Source organism: Strix uralensis, chromosome 3 (genome assembly GCF_047716275.1).
Source record: "Strix uralensis isolate ZFMK-TIS-50842 chromosome 3, bStrUra1, whole genome shotgun sequence".
Lineage (NCBI taxonomy): Eukaryota > Metazoa > Chordata > Aves > Strigiformes > Strigidae > Strix > Strix uralensis.
Window position 1 is genome coordinate 754,459 of NC_133974.1, and position 15,377 is coordinate 769,835.

The window sequence follows — 15,377 nt, forward strand, 5'->3', positions numbered from 1 at the left end:
ACAGCAGAATAAATTACGACAGATCAAGCATACCGTGGAATTTCAAAATAGGAAGTAACCAGAAATGTTGTGTTGCATATATACAAATGAGTGAGACTGCTAACTAGGGATCATCGCTGTCTTAAATAATAACAACAATAATACAGTTGGAACTAGGAGAGAGAATAAAAATTGGAGGGACCTGCAGAATCTGTCACATGAGGAAAACAGAAGACAGACTGACTTTCAGTCTGTAAAGACACAAGTGGGGGAGACAGACAACAAAAGGATACGGACAATGAACAGACACGTTCAGTTCCTATTTTCCAATTTATTAAGTAGTTCCTATTTAGCCACTTCTACCACAGGTTGAAAAAACCATTCAGCCAAACCGAAACAGCAAAATTGAAAATCAGTAGGAGGAAGTATCCTCTGCAATGCACAATTAACCTCCTGTTATTGAGGTCAAAAGTTTTTTTTAAAAAGAGAGATAAAAAGAGAGACCTGGCATTCATGTGAGTAACAAAAAAATCCACAAACAAATTCAAGAAAGCTTTTACAGATTATTCGTTGGTTTGAAGATGAACCACAGGCAACAGCGAACGCCAGAAGTACTGGACTACGAAGATCACTAGTTCAGGGGGTTGTGTGACTCCCATACTTCCATTACGCAAATCACTTCCAATATTTAAGGTTTTGTATATTCAGTTCATCTCCTATTCCATGTGCCATTTCATTGCTGCATTTATCTCGGCTTAGGTAGAACAATCTGCTTTTGTTCATGGTGTCACCTCAGTTCTCAGTCCCGCAGCGCCCGAGGTGCCCACGCCAACGGTGGCTGAGGCATGTGTGGGAAGAGGAGGAAACAATTATTCTTAGATACCTCTTTTTAAATGCCGCGTCAGCTTCGCACTTATGTGCTCCATTATAAACATTTGGAGGTTTCTTCAGTAAATCTAAATTTATATTGAGTCCTGTCATAATCACAGGGTAATTCAGGCCGAAAGGGACCTCGGGAGGTCCCCAGCCCACCCCCCAGCGCGGAGCAGAGGCAGCTCGGCCTCCACCAGGTCGCTCGGGCTCTGGCCAGGCCGGTCTTGGAAACCTCCAAGCTCAGAGATGACAGAACCTCTCTGGGCCCCCCCACTGCTGGACTCTCCTCGTGGGGAAAAGCTTTTCCTTGTGTCCTGCTTCTCCTTACACTGGTCAACTTACGCCTGTTGTTCCTCATTGTCCCACCTCCGTCACCGTGTTGTGACGAGCCTGGCACCATCTCCTCGATAACCTCCTTGTAGGTACTGGGGGGTGGGGAGGCTCCCAGCTCCCCCGTAACACCCTACACCAGGCCCAGCTCCCCGTGACACTCCACATCATGCAGAGCTCCCCCACAACACCCTGTAACAGGTCCGGCTCCCCCACAACACCCTGTAACAGGCCCAGCTCCCCCACAACACCCTGTAACAGGCAGAGCTCCCCCACAACACCCTGTAACAGGAAGAGCTCCCCCACAACACCCTGTAACAGGTCCAGCTCCCCCACAACACCCTGTAACAGGCAGAGCTCCCCCACAACACCCTGTAACAGGCCCAGCTCCCCCACAACACCCTGTAACAGGCAGAGCTCCCCCACAACACCCTGTAACAGGAAGAGCTCCCCCACAACACCCTGTAACAGGTCCAGCTCCCCCACAACACCCTGTAACAGGCAGAGCTCCCCCACAACACCCTGTAACAGGTCCAGCTCCCCCACAACACCCTGTAACAGGTCCAGCTCCCCCACAACACCCTGTAACAGGCAGAGCTCCCCCACAACACCCTGTAACAGGCCCAGCTCCCCCACAACACCCTGTAACAGGCAGAGCTCCCCCACAACACCCTGTAACAGGAAGAGCTCCCCCACAACACCCTGTAACAGGTCCAGCTCCCCCACAACACCCTGTAACAGGCAGAGCTCCCCCACAACACCCTGTAACAGGTCCAGCTCCCCCACAACACCCTGTAACAGGTCCAGCTCCCCCACAACACCCTGTAACAGGCAGAGCTCCCCCACAACACCCTGTAACAGGTCCAGCTCCCCCACAACACCCTGTAACAGGCAGAGCTCCCCCACAACACCCTGTAACAGGCCCAGCTCCCCCACAACACCCTGTAACAGGTCCAGCTCCCCCACAACACCCTGTAACAGGCAGAGCTCCCCCACAACACCCTGTAACAGGCAGAGCTCCCCCACAACACCCTGTAACAGGCCCAGCTCCCCCACAACACCCTGTAACAGGCAGAGCTCCCCCACAACACCCTGTAACAGGTCCGGCTCCCCCACAACACCCTGTAACAGGCCCAGCTCCCCCACAACACCCTGTAACAGGAAGAGCTCCCCCACAACACCCTGTAACAGGTCCAGCTCCCCCACAACACCCTGTAACAGGTCCAGCTCCCCCACAACACCCTGTAACAGGCAGAGCTCCCCCACAACACCCTGTAACAGGTCCAGCTCCCCCACAACACCCTGTAACAGGCAGAGCTCCCCCACAACACCCTGTAACAGGCCCAGCTCCCCCACAACACCCTGTAACAGGCAGAGCTCCCCCACAACACCCTGTAACAGGTAGAGCTCCCCCACAACACCCTGTAACAGGTCCAGCTCCCCTCAGCTCCAGCCACCCAAGGCCCCCCCACTCTGCCAGTCCGCCCCCGTCAGGAACCAGCCAATCAGCAAAGCACTAACTACCCCGCACCCACCAATCAGGCGGCAGCTTCTAGGCACCACGGCTGCAGAAACCTCTGGAAGCTGCAGAGGGTCTGCTCCCTCCACACCGGAGCACGGCAAACCCCTCGGCCAGCACCAGCCCGCCAACTCTCCTCCACCCCCAACCTGCGCGGACGTTCCCTCCGTGCCCGCGTGCAGGGGCTCATTATTTGTTATTTTCGGTTTGTTTGCCTTTCAGTTGTCCTTTGTCTTCACGGAGTGAGCTGTGCCACCCTCAGTGGAGGGCAGATGTTCCTCAGCGCACAGGTGCGTTTGCACAAAGGGCAGCTCTGAGGTATCCCTCCTCCCCCCCCCCCCCCCCCCGCTGCTGTCAAGGGCGGAAACCACCACTTTATTCTATAGAAGAGTTAAAAAGGGCGTAATTCAAAATGGCGCCATCCAGTATCATCAGCACCTCCTTTGACTGTAATTTAAACAAAAACCTGATGTCACCAGCACGCTCCTCGCTGTCAGCTCCACTGTGGATGACAAGCAGGACCAGGAGCTGCTCCTACGCACCCACCTCTTGCTCTGCACCTGCCCATGGGCTCTGATAATGATGTCAAAAACCCCCAGGGGATGCACTGAATGGAGAAAAATCTGTATTGTACAGCTCCCTTCTTCACAAAAAAGTTGACAAAGCGACTATTCACCGACCAGAGAGCTTTTGTAGGGTGTAGCCCAACCCATTCCCTGGCCTTACTCATCCCATGTACGTGGCAACAGCAGATAAAAGTATAATGGATAAAGAGGAAAGCCAACAGTATAAACCTTATCAGAACAGAGGGTGTGATTTCTCATCTTCAAACACCATGATGAGATCTGGAGCGAGGGAGGGGATGGGCCTCGCCCTCTGCTCCCACCCCGGGAGGGCTGGGCCCAGCGCTCCCCAGTGCCGGGGGACAGGGACAGACTGGAGAGAGCCCAGCGAGGGGCCACCGAGGCGCTGAAGGACTGGGGCATCTCTGCTGTGGGGAGAGGCTGAGGGAGCTGGGACTGCTCAGCCCGGAGCAGGGAAGGCTCAGGGGGGTGAATCCCTCCCCCGCAGGGAGGGAGTGAAGAGGGAGCCCAGCTCTGCCAGTGGTACCACGGGCACAAAATCAGAAATTCCACCTGAACAGAAATTACGCTTTTACTGTGAGGGTGAGCAAGTGCTGGCACAGGTTGCTCAGAGCAGTTGTGGAGTCTCTCTCCTTGGAGATCTTCAGAAACTGGCTGGACGTGGCTCTGCGCAACCAGCTCTGGGTGACCCCGCCTGAGCAGGGGGGTTGGAGCAGAGAAGTTCCTTCCAGCCCCAGCCAGTCTGGGTTTCTGTGAATTCTGATGGCAGCAGGTAAGGATGAGATGAGGTCAGTGGATTGGAGAGGATCAGAGGAAAGAATTAGGGTAGTACCTGCATTTTACAGCGATGGGGGAGAAACCGCCTGTCTTTCTGGATCATAAATTTCAGAGTCTCAAGGAGGTGGGTTTTGTATCAGCACACACTCAGTGTAACAAAGGGGGTTTCTCCCCATGACTGTTTCATCTTTCCAGCAGGATGAGCACTGACATGTCTCTGCCAGTTTAGATTCAGATATTGCCAACCTCTAACTCGGGGTTTTTCCAACTGGTTGTGAAGAATGCAGCCATCTGCTCCCTCACCACACTGCGTGGTGGTGGCACACCAGCATACACCACACTATTCGGCTGTATTTTACAGTTTTAACTCGATGTGTTTATGAACTAAATCCTGATCTTTATTTCTTAAAGGACCCCATACTTATTGTCAATATAGCGGGACCGTGGGATTCCAGGGTTAAAAGTTCTCAGCAATCTGCTCTCTCTTCCCTCCAGTAACGTTATAATTACTCAGCACTTAAGATAGCAGGGCTGAATCCAGCCAGCTGTCTTCTGAAGTGCACGCTAGCAAATAATCTGGGTCGCAGACATAATTAAAAAGATGAAAGCTTTCTTTAATTCTTGTTTCACTCAGTATCTTATGTTTTTCCTACTACTCTACTTAGAACACTGCTGTCTCCTTCCTGCTGTCTGTATTTGCTCATTTTATCTACTTTATATAACTTTTCTGACCACAGTGACAACCATGTTTAGGAGGAGGTAGAAGATGTGATATTAGGTCAAAAGGCAGAATTCCACTGGAACTAAAATTAAGCAAAGGATTACAGAATCCCAGAATCATTCAGGTTGGAAAAGCCCCTTGGGATCATCGAGTCCAACCCTCAGCCCGACTCTACAAAGTTCTCCCCTACCCCACATCCCCCAACAGCTCATCCAAACGACCCTTAAACACACCCAGGGATGGGGACTCCACCCCCTCCCTGGGCAGCCTATTCCACTCTCTGACCACTCTTGCTGGGAAACATTTTCTCCTCACGTCCAGTCTGAACCTCCCCTGTTGCAGTTTAAAGCCGTTCCCTCTTGTTCTGTCACTAATTCCCTGGGAGAAGAGACCAGCACCAACCTCTCTACAATGTCCTTTCAGGGAGCTGTAGAGAGTGATGAGGTCTCCCCTCAGCCTTCTCCTCCTCACACTGAACAGTCCCAGCTCCTTCCATCGCTCCTCACAGGATTTATTCTCCAGGCCCTTCCCCAGCTTCGTTGCCCTCCTCTGCACTCGCTCCAGCCCCTCGAGATCTCTCTCGTATTTAGGCGTTGAGGATTAGGCATGCAATGTTCTTAATTTGATCCAAAGCTAGATCAAACTTTAGACAGTTAAATGACGGAATGGTTTTGTTGTTCTTTGGCAACACCTTCTTTTTCCTGTGTGCCTGGAAGGCAAGTTACTACACTACAGACTGACACTTCTACTCTTCTGCCCCAGAGCTGAGTTCAGGGAGGAGAGCTGTTGCGATGGAAGATGACGACCATCAGAAACAGCTTTTTGCCCCGCAGAGAGCCGCAGAAGTGTTGAGTACAAATGGGTATGCTACGCAGACATCAAGGCCTCCATGTGGTTCCCCATTTCTCTCTCAGGCTTTCTGATTATTATTTTTTTTTCCCCAAACCAATGAGATGAACAGTGAAACTGAGAATATTGTCTAGATTTTGGAACTCACTGGCTCTGACACACTTCATTCAGAGACAGCGGTGGAATGAGGCTGCTTGGGTAGACATCTCAGAGTAAGGAAGTGGGGAGTGGAAGAGGGAGAGAGCAGGGACGGGGGATGAATATAAAGGTGGGGGAAAGCTGGTGGGAGCAGGAACACTGGGAATTCAGAGGTGAAAAGGAGAAGACTGTTAGGCAGGTATGGGCAGAGGCTGGGAAGAGAGGAGAAAAGTAGACAGAGTGTAGGTTGGAAACAGTGTTGGTTTGGAAATGGGGTGTGGGTTTGCCCAGATGTCCCTTCCAACCTGTGATTCTGTGAAACAGGGACCTGCAGACCAGAGAGAATGAAGAGGAGCCGCTGAGCACGAGAGAGGAAGGAGGGTTGTTCATAACAAACCCTGAATCTGTTTGATCACCCTCTTAAAAGAGAAAAGCCTTTGCAGATGTTGGAGAGAAACGATTGCCAGCCAGGCTTGAAGAGGGATGAGGAAGGGAAAGCAAAGAGTATAATTAATATCTTGATGAATTAGTGAGAAGCAATTTTCTGAGGATCCAAATGAAAGTGGAAGCTTGACTCTGAACTTAAGAAAATCTGCCTAAAGTGACAACACAATCTTACTTCTTTCTTGTGGCTGTCGGCAGCAAACGACATCAGAGTAACACGGACACTTCTGTCGAGAAACAGCCGAGTGGGAAAAGAAAGAAGCGAGAAGATTCCCTAGAGCTGGCGTCTCATTTTGACATCAACTCAACTTTCTCTTGCTGGGAACGAAGCTCCAGTTTATCCAGCTGCCTTATCTCCCCCTGTAATACTCTCCTCAATGATACGCCCTAATTAGATCCTTCTCTCTCACTGCAGACCCTTTTCCCAAGGCCAAGGGCATCCCCGAATGCCATCCCGAGTGCTGCTTCTCAGCTGGAAAAACTCAGAAAAACAGACTGGGCTGGAAAAGGTAAATCCTATCTGGAACACATCATGATTTCATCTGTCTGTGACAAGCTTCTGTAATCCCTGAACTAGCGTCTCCTCTGCAACTTGATTCATAACTCCTTACAGATTTTTACTTTACTAAGGAGTAAATCTAACCCTGATAAAGTATTTCCTTCCTAAGGCTCATGGAAAACTAAACAACGCGGTTGGGGAAACACCTGCAAATAAGGCACTCAGGGGACTAATTCATCTTGCATTTTTCATTAGGGGAAAGAAATCATTTGAAGTGCAAACACCTACCTGCTCCATCCCGCGTGCGCACAATTAACACCGTCTACACGACAGTCATTCCCCAAGCATGGAAAATAATCAGCCCTCCTCTTTCTCTCCTACCACCCAGTGGAGGTGCAACACAAAGTCAGTGAGCTCTCCTTCCCCTTCTTCCCTCCACAGGTACACACAGGCTGCACCCACAGAACTCCTTGGAAGGGAAAGCATGCTGCTAATTAGGGGGAGAGGTCAGCGGATTTAATTCTTTTCCCCAAAACACCTTCCGTTTACTAAAACAGTCTGTAGAAAGCTAAGCACACTCATTAAAGGGTTGGGTGAAAAGAATTAACATCTTATAGCCATTCTCTAATAACTAAAAAAAGTCCAGATGCTTATTTAGGGAAAAAAGCAAAATAACTAAATAGCACAATATTTTGAATCACCTTTAAGAGACAGAGATGTTTTAGCCAAACCCTCTTTATGAGGCAGCAAGGAAGTCCTGAGTAACTTCCCTGCAGAGTGCAGTTTTGCTGAGATTTACCAGAGGAATAAAATGACTGCGAGGATCCCCAGGCCAGGTTCCAGACCAGGCTACTTACCTGTTTGAGTGCCTTCTTGCTGTGCTTCTGGGATGAGGAGATGACTTTGCCTGCCTGGATGGAAGGTGACGGGCAGCCTGACTGAGGAGAGGACGTCTGTGATAGTCTAGATGACACTACAAGAAAAGAAAAATATATAGAGATACGTAATCCAACCTTTATACATTTCCCTGCAGCACGTTAGCCAGTCCTCACCAGTTCAGATCATCTCATGAGGCTCGTGAAAACTGCACCTCTAGCAAATGTTACTTTTTGCAGGAAGAATCATTTCTATTTCCTCCCCACCACCAAGGCAGCTGTTTTCCTCTGAAAGCCAACAGCAATTCCTATGACCCACTTCAGATTTTTCATCTCCTGTCCACCTCTTTATTAATCTGTAAACAGGTGCTATAAAACAACACTGCAGCTTGAGAAAAAGCTTCAGGTTCACGCCGGTTTAGCCAAGTCAAATCTAACTGGAAACACATACACAGGCAATGGTTGTCTTCGTCCGGAACGACCTGCAGTCAGACACCTAATTGATAGCAGTTTCTGATCAGATTAAATCTGAATCCCACGCAGGAGCTGGAAGATAAATGAGATGCAAAGGAAGTGGAACATCACTTGCTCCTTTCTAAAAAGAAATATGGGAATATACAGGATATCCCAGTAAATGAACACATATTCTCAGTGGATGAGCCTAGACGCTTAAACCTAGTCCGAGCCATATGGAGTCCTAAAGCAGAAGGCTTCTGCTTTCAGGTGATTTAGACTTTTAAACCAAACAAACTGGGGATGGGATAATATACTATATTAATATATATATACCTGTTTGGCACAGGATACCAAAATACTCTGCTCTGGCAGCAGTGGGTGACGACAGGTGGCCAGCCAGGGAAACCATGCGCTCCTGGCTTCTTGTAATCACAGTTTTGCCTCTATTATCTTGGCAAATACACAGAGGTGGTTAAGAAGAAACCACATGAGTTACCAAATTTGTGGTCTGTATCTGTATCTATGTGTGAATTTGTGCAGACAGTAATGCCCACCGAAAGATCAAGGAAACTAAATGAAGAGTAAAGGAATGTTTGATCGCGGGGATGTGGGTGGTCACCCCGACCATAAAGGATAATAACCAGATTCAGATGTAAGCTATTTAAATTATTGCTTCCTGAAGCAATTAGTTCTAGAATGCACAAGGCTAAGCTAGTATCCTTCTGCAACAGGAAGGAGTTAAGAGATAATGACAACAGCTCTTCGTTAATGAAGTGCGATCCCGCTCGGTATTCCCAGAGGAGGGAAGCTCCTGAAAATAATGCAGTAACAATAAGCATCAGAACGCAACATTTCAATAAAATATGTAGAATTTGAAACAACAAATTATAAAAAGTAGAATTCTCACATGTGGCATGGACATTAAATGAAAAGAGCAAGTTTTTTAGAAGGCACACAGAACAGAGATGAGGCAATATCAGACTGTGAACTGTCATTTAAAACAACAATAAGAAGGTATGGTAAGAAGCCCGTAATTTGAAAGTCCCTGAGAAGATTACCAAATGCAGATGATACGTGTACATAATAAAAGATGACATGGTCGCACAGCAAGCAGAATTACCACCTAAAAGGCAAAAAAGAACCCTGATGTTATGCCAAGACCTGGAAAGCAAAGGTTATATCTGCACTTTGAAATAGCAGTAAGAATGTTTCTAAACTTGCATTTGTCTCTCCATTCAGTGGAAATTGCAGTTTGAGAAGAAGATGCTGGAAAAGATCAGAGTCTGATCAGCACCTGGAGAGGAAAAGCAGATCTCACAAACTCACCGGAGTTCTCTGAGTGCATCGATAAAGAAAACTGGAAGAAAAGAAAGTCTGTTGCTAAGAGTTCACTCACCCTTCCAGAGATTTGCAACAAAAGGCTTCTAAAAATTATTTGGCTATTGTTTAAAAAACAAAGAACTGGCATAACTGATGCTGGATGGGACAGAAGGCAAAGAACAGAATCAAATGGTAATCAGGCAAGAAATCGGCAAAAATTCTGCAAGGTCACGTACTTAGCAGGGAGCAGTTTAGTGCTTAGTGATAGACTGAAGGGCAGGAAACAGTAAAATATTAAATATTTAGTTTACTTATTCAGAGAGAATTGTGTGAAATTCAGAGAAATATCACAGAATCATCGAGGTTGGAAAAGCCCTTGAAGCTCCTCCAGTCCAACCATGAACCTCACCCTGACCGTTCCCAACTCCACCAGATCCCTCAGCGCTGGGTCAACCCGACTCTTCAACCCCTCCAGGGATGGGGACTCCCCCCCTGCCCTGGGCAGCCCATTCCAACGCCCAACAACCCCTTCTGCAAAGAAATCCTTCCTAAGAGCCAGTCTGACCCTGCCCTGGCGCAGCTTGAGGCCATTCCCTCTTGTCCTGCCGCTGGTTCCTTGGCTCAAGAGACTCATCCCCCCTCTCTGCACCCTCCTTTCAGGGAGTTGTAGAGGGCCATGAGGTCTCCCCTCAGCCTCCTCTTCTCCACACTAAACCCCCCCAGTTCCCTCAGCTGCTCCTCATAAGACACGTGATATAACCCAGAGAACAAAAGACCAAAAATACCAAGTAAAACATCCAAAAAGGAGTAAGTAAATTTTCGGAGCAAAAAGCCCAAGGTACTCATAGAACCTGTAGTAATGTGAGTGAACTGCGTCACCTCAGGAAAGGGATCCATTACGGCCGAGAAGTGAATGAAACGGGCAGCAGGATGAGGACGCATGAGGACGGAAAGATGAAGCACGTAAAATTCTTACAGCATATCCACGTTGACTGTCTTGCATGGTGCAGTGCTGAGTGCACCCCAGCGGAATTTGATGGGTCTCAGGAAAGCAACGAAAACGGTTAAGGACATGGAAAACAAACAGGGATACGGAGCTATTTTATATTTTCTCAAAGGAAGGACCGTGAGCGGAGCACACGAGCTGAAAGGACGCGGCTCCACGTCCCGGCACCCCGCTCCTGCGGGGGAAGCGCTGTGCTGGCAGCCGTGGGGCCGCTGTCGTCCCCCGGCCAGCCCGGGCGCAGCAGAGCCTTCGGCCTTGCTCTTGCACCAGCCAGGGGCCTTCCCAGGCCACCGCCGCTGCAAACGCAACCCTCGGCTGGCCAAATGTCCTTCTAAAACTAATTCCCGCTCGTAGCTGGTGAAGGCGAAGAAAAGACAAGTGGGGTTTAACATTTCAAACCCAGGCAGAGCAACAGATTGACTGTTTCTCGTTTTGAGACATTTGAATAGCAGGAACATAAACCACATCCTCTTCGAACCTATCGCTGCTGAAACTACAAGTTCTGTGTGAAATAGAAACACTGAGCCCAATACAGGCTCCTCTTCTCCAGCCTCATATTCTATTCACGTTTTAATTTTTATGCTGTCTGTGAATAAAGAAAATGAGTATTTTAAAACCAGTAACAGCAGCGCAGGCTAAAACCCACACCTGGGAAGACAACTCATCCCTGGAGCTGGTACAATAAAGCCGCACGATGATATTTTGCGCATCCTCTGACTGTGTAAAAGCCCTCGGTGCCACAACGGCGGCTGTGTTGGACTGACAGCTGCGACCACAACAGCTTCTCAAGAACAGGCAGAAGAACTTGAGAAAGCCAAGTCACAGCTGCCTTAGCTCAGTTGCGCGCCCCCGAAGCGAAGCGGGGGATGGCTGGGAGGATAAACCTGTGAGAATACATCGTTTATGTTATACCTCGGGTCCTGGGACCCCAAAGCTCTCAGAGAGGTGACATCCTTGTAAGAACTCTGCACGCAGCCAGGCAGAGGTGTAACACAAAGATGTGCGCCTGTAGAAAAATACTCAGGCCCCCCTAAGGACGACGTTTGACAAGTTGAGTCTGTTTCCTTTTGATTTGAACAGAATTTCAGTAAAGTCAGTTCTGTTTTCACTTCAGGCTTTGTTATAATTTGAAAAATATGTGGAGCTGAAATGAGACCTCTTGATGCCCTTAAATCCTATAAGAGCGCTTTCAGAGAAAAGCTGCAGAAATAGGTACAGGAAGCAGCACGTCCCATAAGGCAGCAGGTTTTAAAACACTCGGTGTTTCTACGCAAATAAGGATTTCCTTGATCAGCTAAAGATTAGGGAAGATTGTGGGCCAGTACCTGACAGAAACGAGTTTCAGTAGAACCCCCTCACCCCAAAGGGGCACACGAGAGACGGGATGGAGACGTCCCCTCGCTAATAAGCATCTAGGGACAGAAACGTGACTAAAGGGCAGTGACAGAAAACACTGGGGTATTGGAGAGTCCTGGCTCGGAGGAGCAATTCAACATATCCACGTCCCCAGCCGGGACAGCGAAAACCCCGTAACTCCGCACGCTTGGCCCGAAGCTGCCAGGCCAGCTGCTTCATTCACGAGGTTTCATTGCTTCCTGCTGGCGGTTTGGCTGCGAGGGGAGTTTGCCAGGTGAAATTTTAACAGTTCTCTAAGATTAAAGTCGATGAGATAAAGTGGAACATGTGTCAGCCAAACCCCACGAACCCTGAGTTGTTAGATAATCTAAGGATGGATCCAATACAGTCCCATGTTCCAGCTGCAGGAATAAATACTGGCGGAAGATCCGTCTGCAGCCAATTACAGCTGTAATTTGTGGGACAGACTCCTTTATACTTCAGGCTTCTTACATGAAACGTCATTGACACAAGGGCATTTCTTCTGAGAAATGAAATTATAACAGAACTTTAATTATGTTAAAGGTCAATTAAATTAGAAATTTCAGTCTGGCAAGATCTGATGACGTTTTACAAGGTACTGGATTTTCTTGAGATTTGCAAGCTCTAAACCATTGGTCAATCAATTCCCTTATACACATTTGTAAAGAAACTGTGCTAACAGCAGCAAAGAGAAATAGTCAGATTTATTTAACAATAATTTCATTCTTTTAGAAAAATTGCAGTAGCTTGCTGCAAATATTAAACAGGGGATGTAGCCTAGGGATCCCTTCTAACAGAAATCGTAACACTCGACAGTTTCATCAAGCCGCTGCTTCGTGTCTTTCCTTCGAGTCTTTACTGGGTTACACTGAGGCCCTTCTGCTTGGGTGAAAGAATGCACTGCTCAACCACAGCCTCGGGCAGCACAACTACGAGAAAGACATCGAGAGCGTGTCCAGAGAAGGGCAACGGAGCTGGTGAAGGGTCTAGATCACAAGTCTTATGAGAAGTGGCTGAGGGAACTGGGGTTTAGGCTGGAGGAAAGAAGGCTCAGGGGAGGCCTTATCACTCCCTACAACTCCCTGAAAGGAGGGTGCAGAGAGGGGGGATGAGTCTCTTGACCCAAAGAACAAGCGCCAAGACAAGAGGGAATGGCCTCAAGCTGCGCCAGGGCAGGGTTAGATTGGATGTTAGGAAAAATCTCTTCACTGAAAGAGCTGTCAAGCATTGGAAGAGTCTGCCCAGGGAAGTGAAGTCACCCACCGTCCCTGGAGGTATTTAACAGATGTGTAGATGTGATGCTTAGGGACAGGGTTTAGTGGTGGCCTTGGCAGCGTGAGGTTAATGGTTGCGCTCAATGATCTTAAGGTCTTTTCCAACCTTAATGATTCTAAAAACTGAAGTGTGATTTGACCACACATCCATTGTAACAGCGTGCCGTGTTGTGTGTCTTCCCAGAGTTTCAAAGGCAATGGTGGAAGGAACACCACGCGCCTCCCGACACCCCGGTATGTAGATCCCACCACGCACTCGCTGCTGCCACCCCCAGCATGACACCGGCCCGCTGGAACGGGCTCAAGGCCATCCTACCCCCAGAGCAGCAGCACTGCGGCCCATCGTTCCCATCTGGTGTTAGGTACCAGCACGAGACTGAAAATAACAGAAAGGTGAAGATGCTCAAAATATTTTTACTTTTTTTTTTAACTTGGATGTCTCCTCTGGCACAGGTTATTTACCTTTTAAGGTATGAAAGTAGCAGGATATTTGTTTGAAAGCCCACTGGCTTCTAGCACACACCCCCTCACTTGCCTAAGATGATATTTAATAATATTCTGGCTAATGTTTGTCTGCCACAAACTGTCAGAAAAACAACAACGAGAAAATACATGATCACAGCTGATCCTGCAAAATTTTGGGGCAGCAAAACTGACGGTACAACTGTAATGTCCCTTTAAGCTCAACACGTCTGTCAGACAGAACTAGAGAGATCTTTGCTCATGTATTGCCTTCTCCCTCAGCACTGCCGGCCGCAGGACGGGGCTATTCAGAGCACAGAGGTTTGAGCCAGTGCAGGGAAACACCTGGAGCGGTGCTGAGCCAGAGAGGAGGGGACAGAAAAGCAGAGGGAGATCTTACACCGCAACAACGGGGATGATGACAGAACTCATATTTTTTTGGCAGGCACTCAGGCAATTCTTAAATCAAGATAAAGATTTTCTTAAGCTGATGTAGCAGAAATGACTGCTGGGATTCTCAGGCTGGTTTCAGCAGAGGCGCAGAGGATGCTGCTGAAGAAAACAAGCATAAAGAATGACCGTGCATTTATACAACGGTTATTTCAGTGGCTCCAGAAGAACATTATTCTTGGGGTCATCTGGCTTAAGATCAACCTTGGCAGTTCACTTTACCAAAAAGTGGCATATAGATATCTTGATTAACGCGCTAACTGTTTAACAGCATGAAACAAAATAAAACATTAAAGATGTGCTAGCAGTAAAGTTACATCTGCAATTGTGGGAGAATTTGGGAGTCAAAACACTTTGAAATCAGGAAAAAAAAGAACATGTAACAATTTGCGAAACTAAAACTAATCTGACGAGAAGAGTCTTTTGCTTGAGCTATGGATGAAGACAACTGAAACCAACCTCCCCAGATGCTACTAGTGTGAACACACCGCACGGGCCGTGTATTCTGGCACTGCAGCAGGCTCAGCGATGGAAGCAAAGAGCAGCCTTCTGAAGTGCTCACCCGCCGGTGCCTGGAGCTGTGGGGTGTGGCTGGATCTCTCATCCTTTACCTTTTCGAGAACAGAGCTAATCGTATTTTCAAATATACTATGCAAGGAAAGAAACTCTCATCTTTGGGTAAGCAGAATCAAACTATTTTGGAGCAATGAAATCATTCTGCTGAATTTATACTTAGAGCATTAGATAAAAAAAAATCTAGCAGGGATAAACAGCCTTTTCTGGGTAACAGCTTCAGGAGCATCACCTAACAAACTGCTGTGGCTGCAGGCGCCGCAGAAATCAGTGCCATCGTATGAACGGGTAACGCGCCCTGGTAAGAGTCATTCCGCCCATCAGGAGTCTGAAATCTGTAACCCCGCTGGCAGCGTCAATTTGATTTATTATCTGGCACAGAAGCAGCGCCCTTCCGTACAGTCTTCAGGCACGAGATGTTGACTCTCTGCCTTGAAAAGGACCCGAGCGCAGCCCGACCGAGGCCCAAGGCGCGTCCCCCGGCTGCCGCCAGCCCTGCGCCTGCTCTCGCCGCTCCCGCAGCAGAGCTCGGTGCAAAGCCCCGTGGGCACCCGCACCAGGTACTCACCGCTGCATCCCGGGTGGAGCTCCGAAGTAGGAGCTCTGCTGGGGTTTTGTCTCTGATTTTGTTTGGGCTCGGGAGAGTATAATATGAAAAGAAATGAAAACAGTAGATCCAGAGTTCCTGCTCAAGGGGTTGCCTGCATTTCCGTGGGGTTGTCTGCCTCGAAATCTACACATTCCAAAAGAAAAGGCTGCACTTCACTCATTTGGAAAGCAAGTACAGTCAAGCTGAACTAAAAATACAATACCCCCCCCTTCAACTATGTGCAGTCATAAGCTTAAAATAACCCAATTTTAAGCAGCTAAT

General features: G+C 48.3%; 1 protein-coding gene across 7 annotated transcripts in view; it reads right to left on the reverse strand.

Annotated features, from left to right (window-relative positions):
- Window positions 1-15,377, reverse strand: part of ASXL2 (ASXL transcriptional regulator 2) — a 141,440-nt gene that overhangs the window by 38,320 nt on the left and 87,743 nt on the right. For all 7 annotated transcript variants that reach the window (XM_074861205.1, XM_074861198.1, XM_074861200.1 and 4 more), the window contains one exon: window positions 7,571-7,686. In XM_074861205.1, the coding sequence (XP_074717306.1) occupies window positions 7,571-7,686 (116 nt within the window). The remainder of the gene's footprint in view (window positions 1-7,570; window positions 7,687-15,377) is intronic.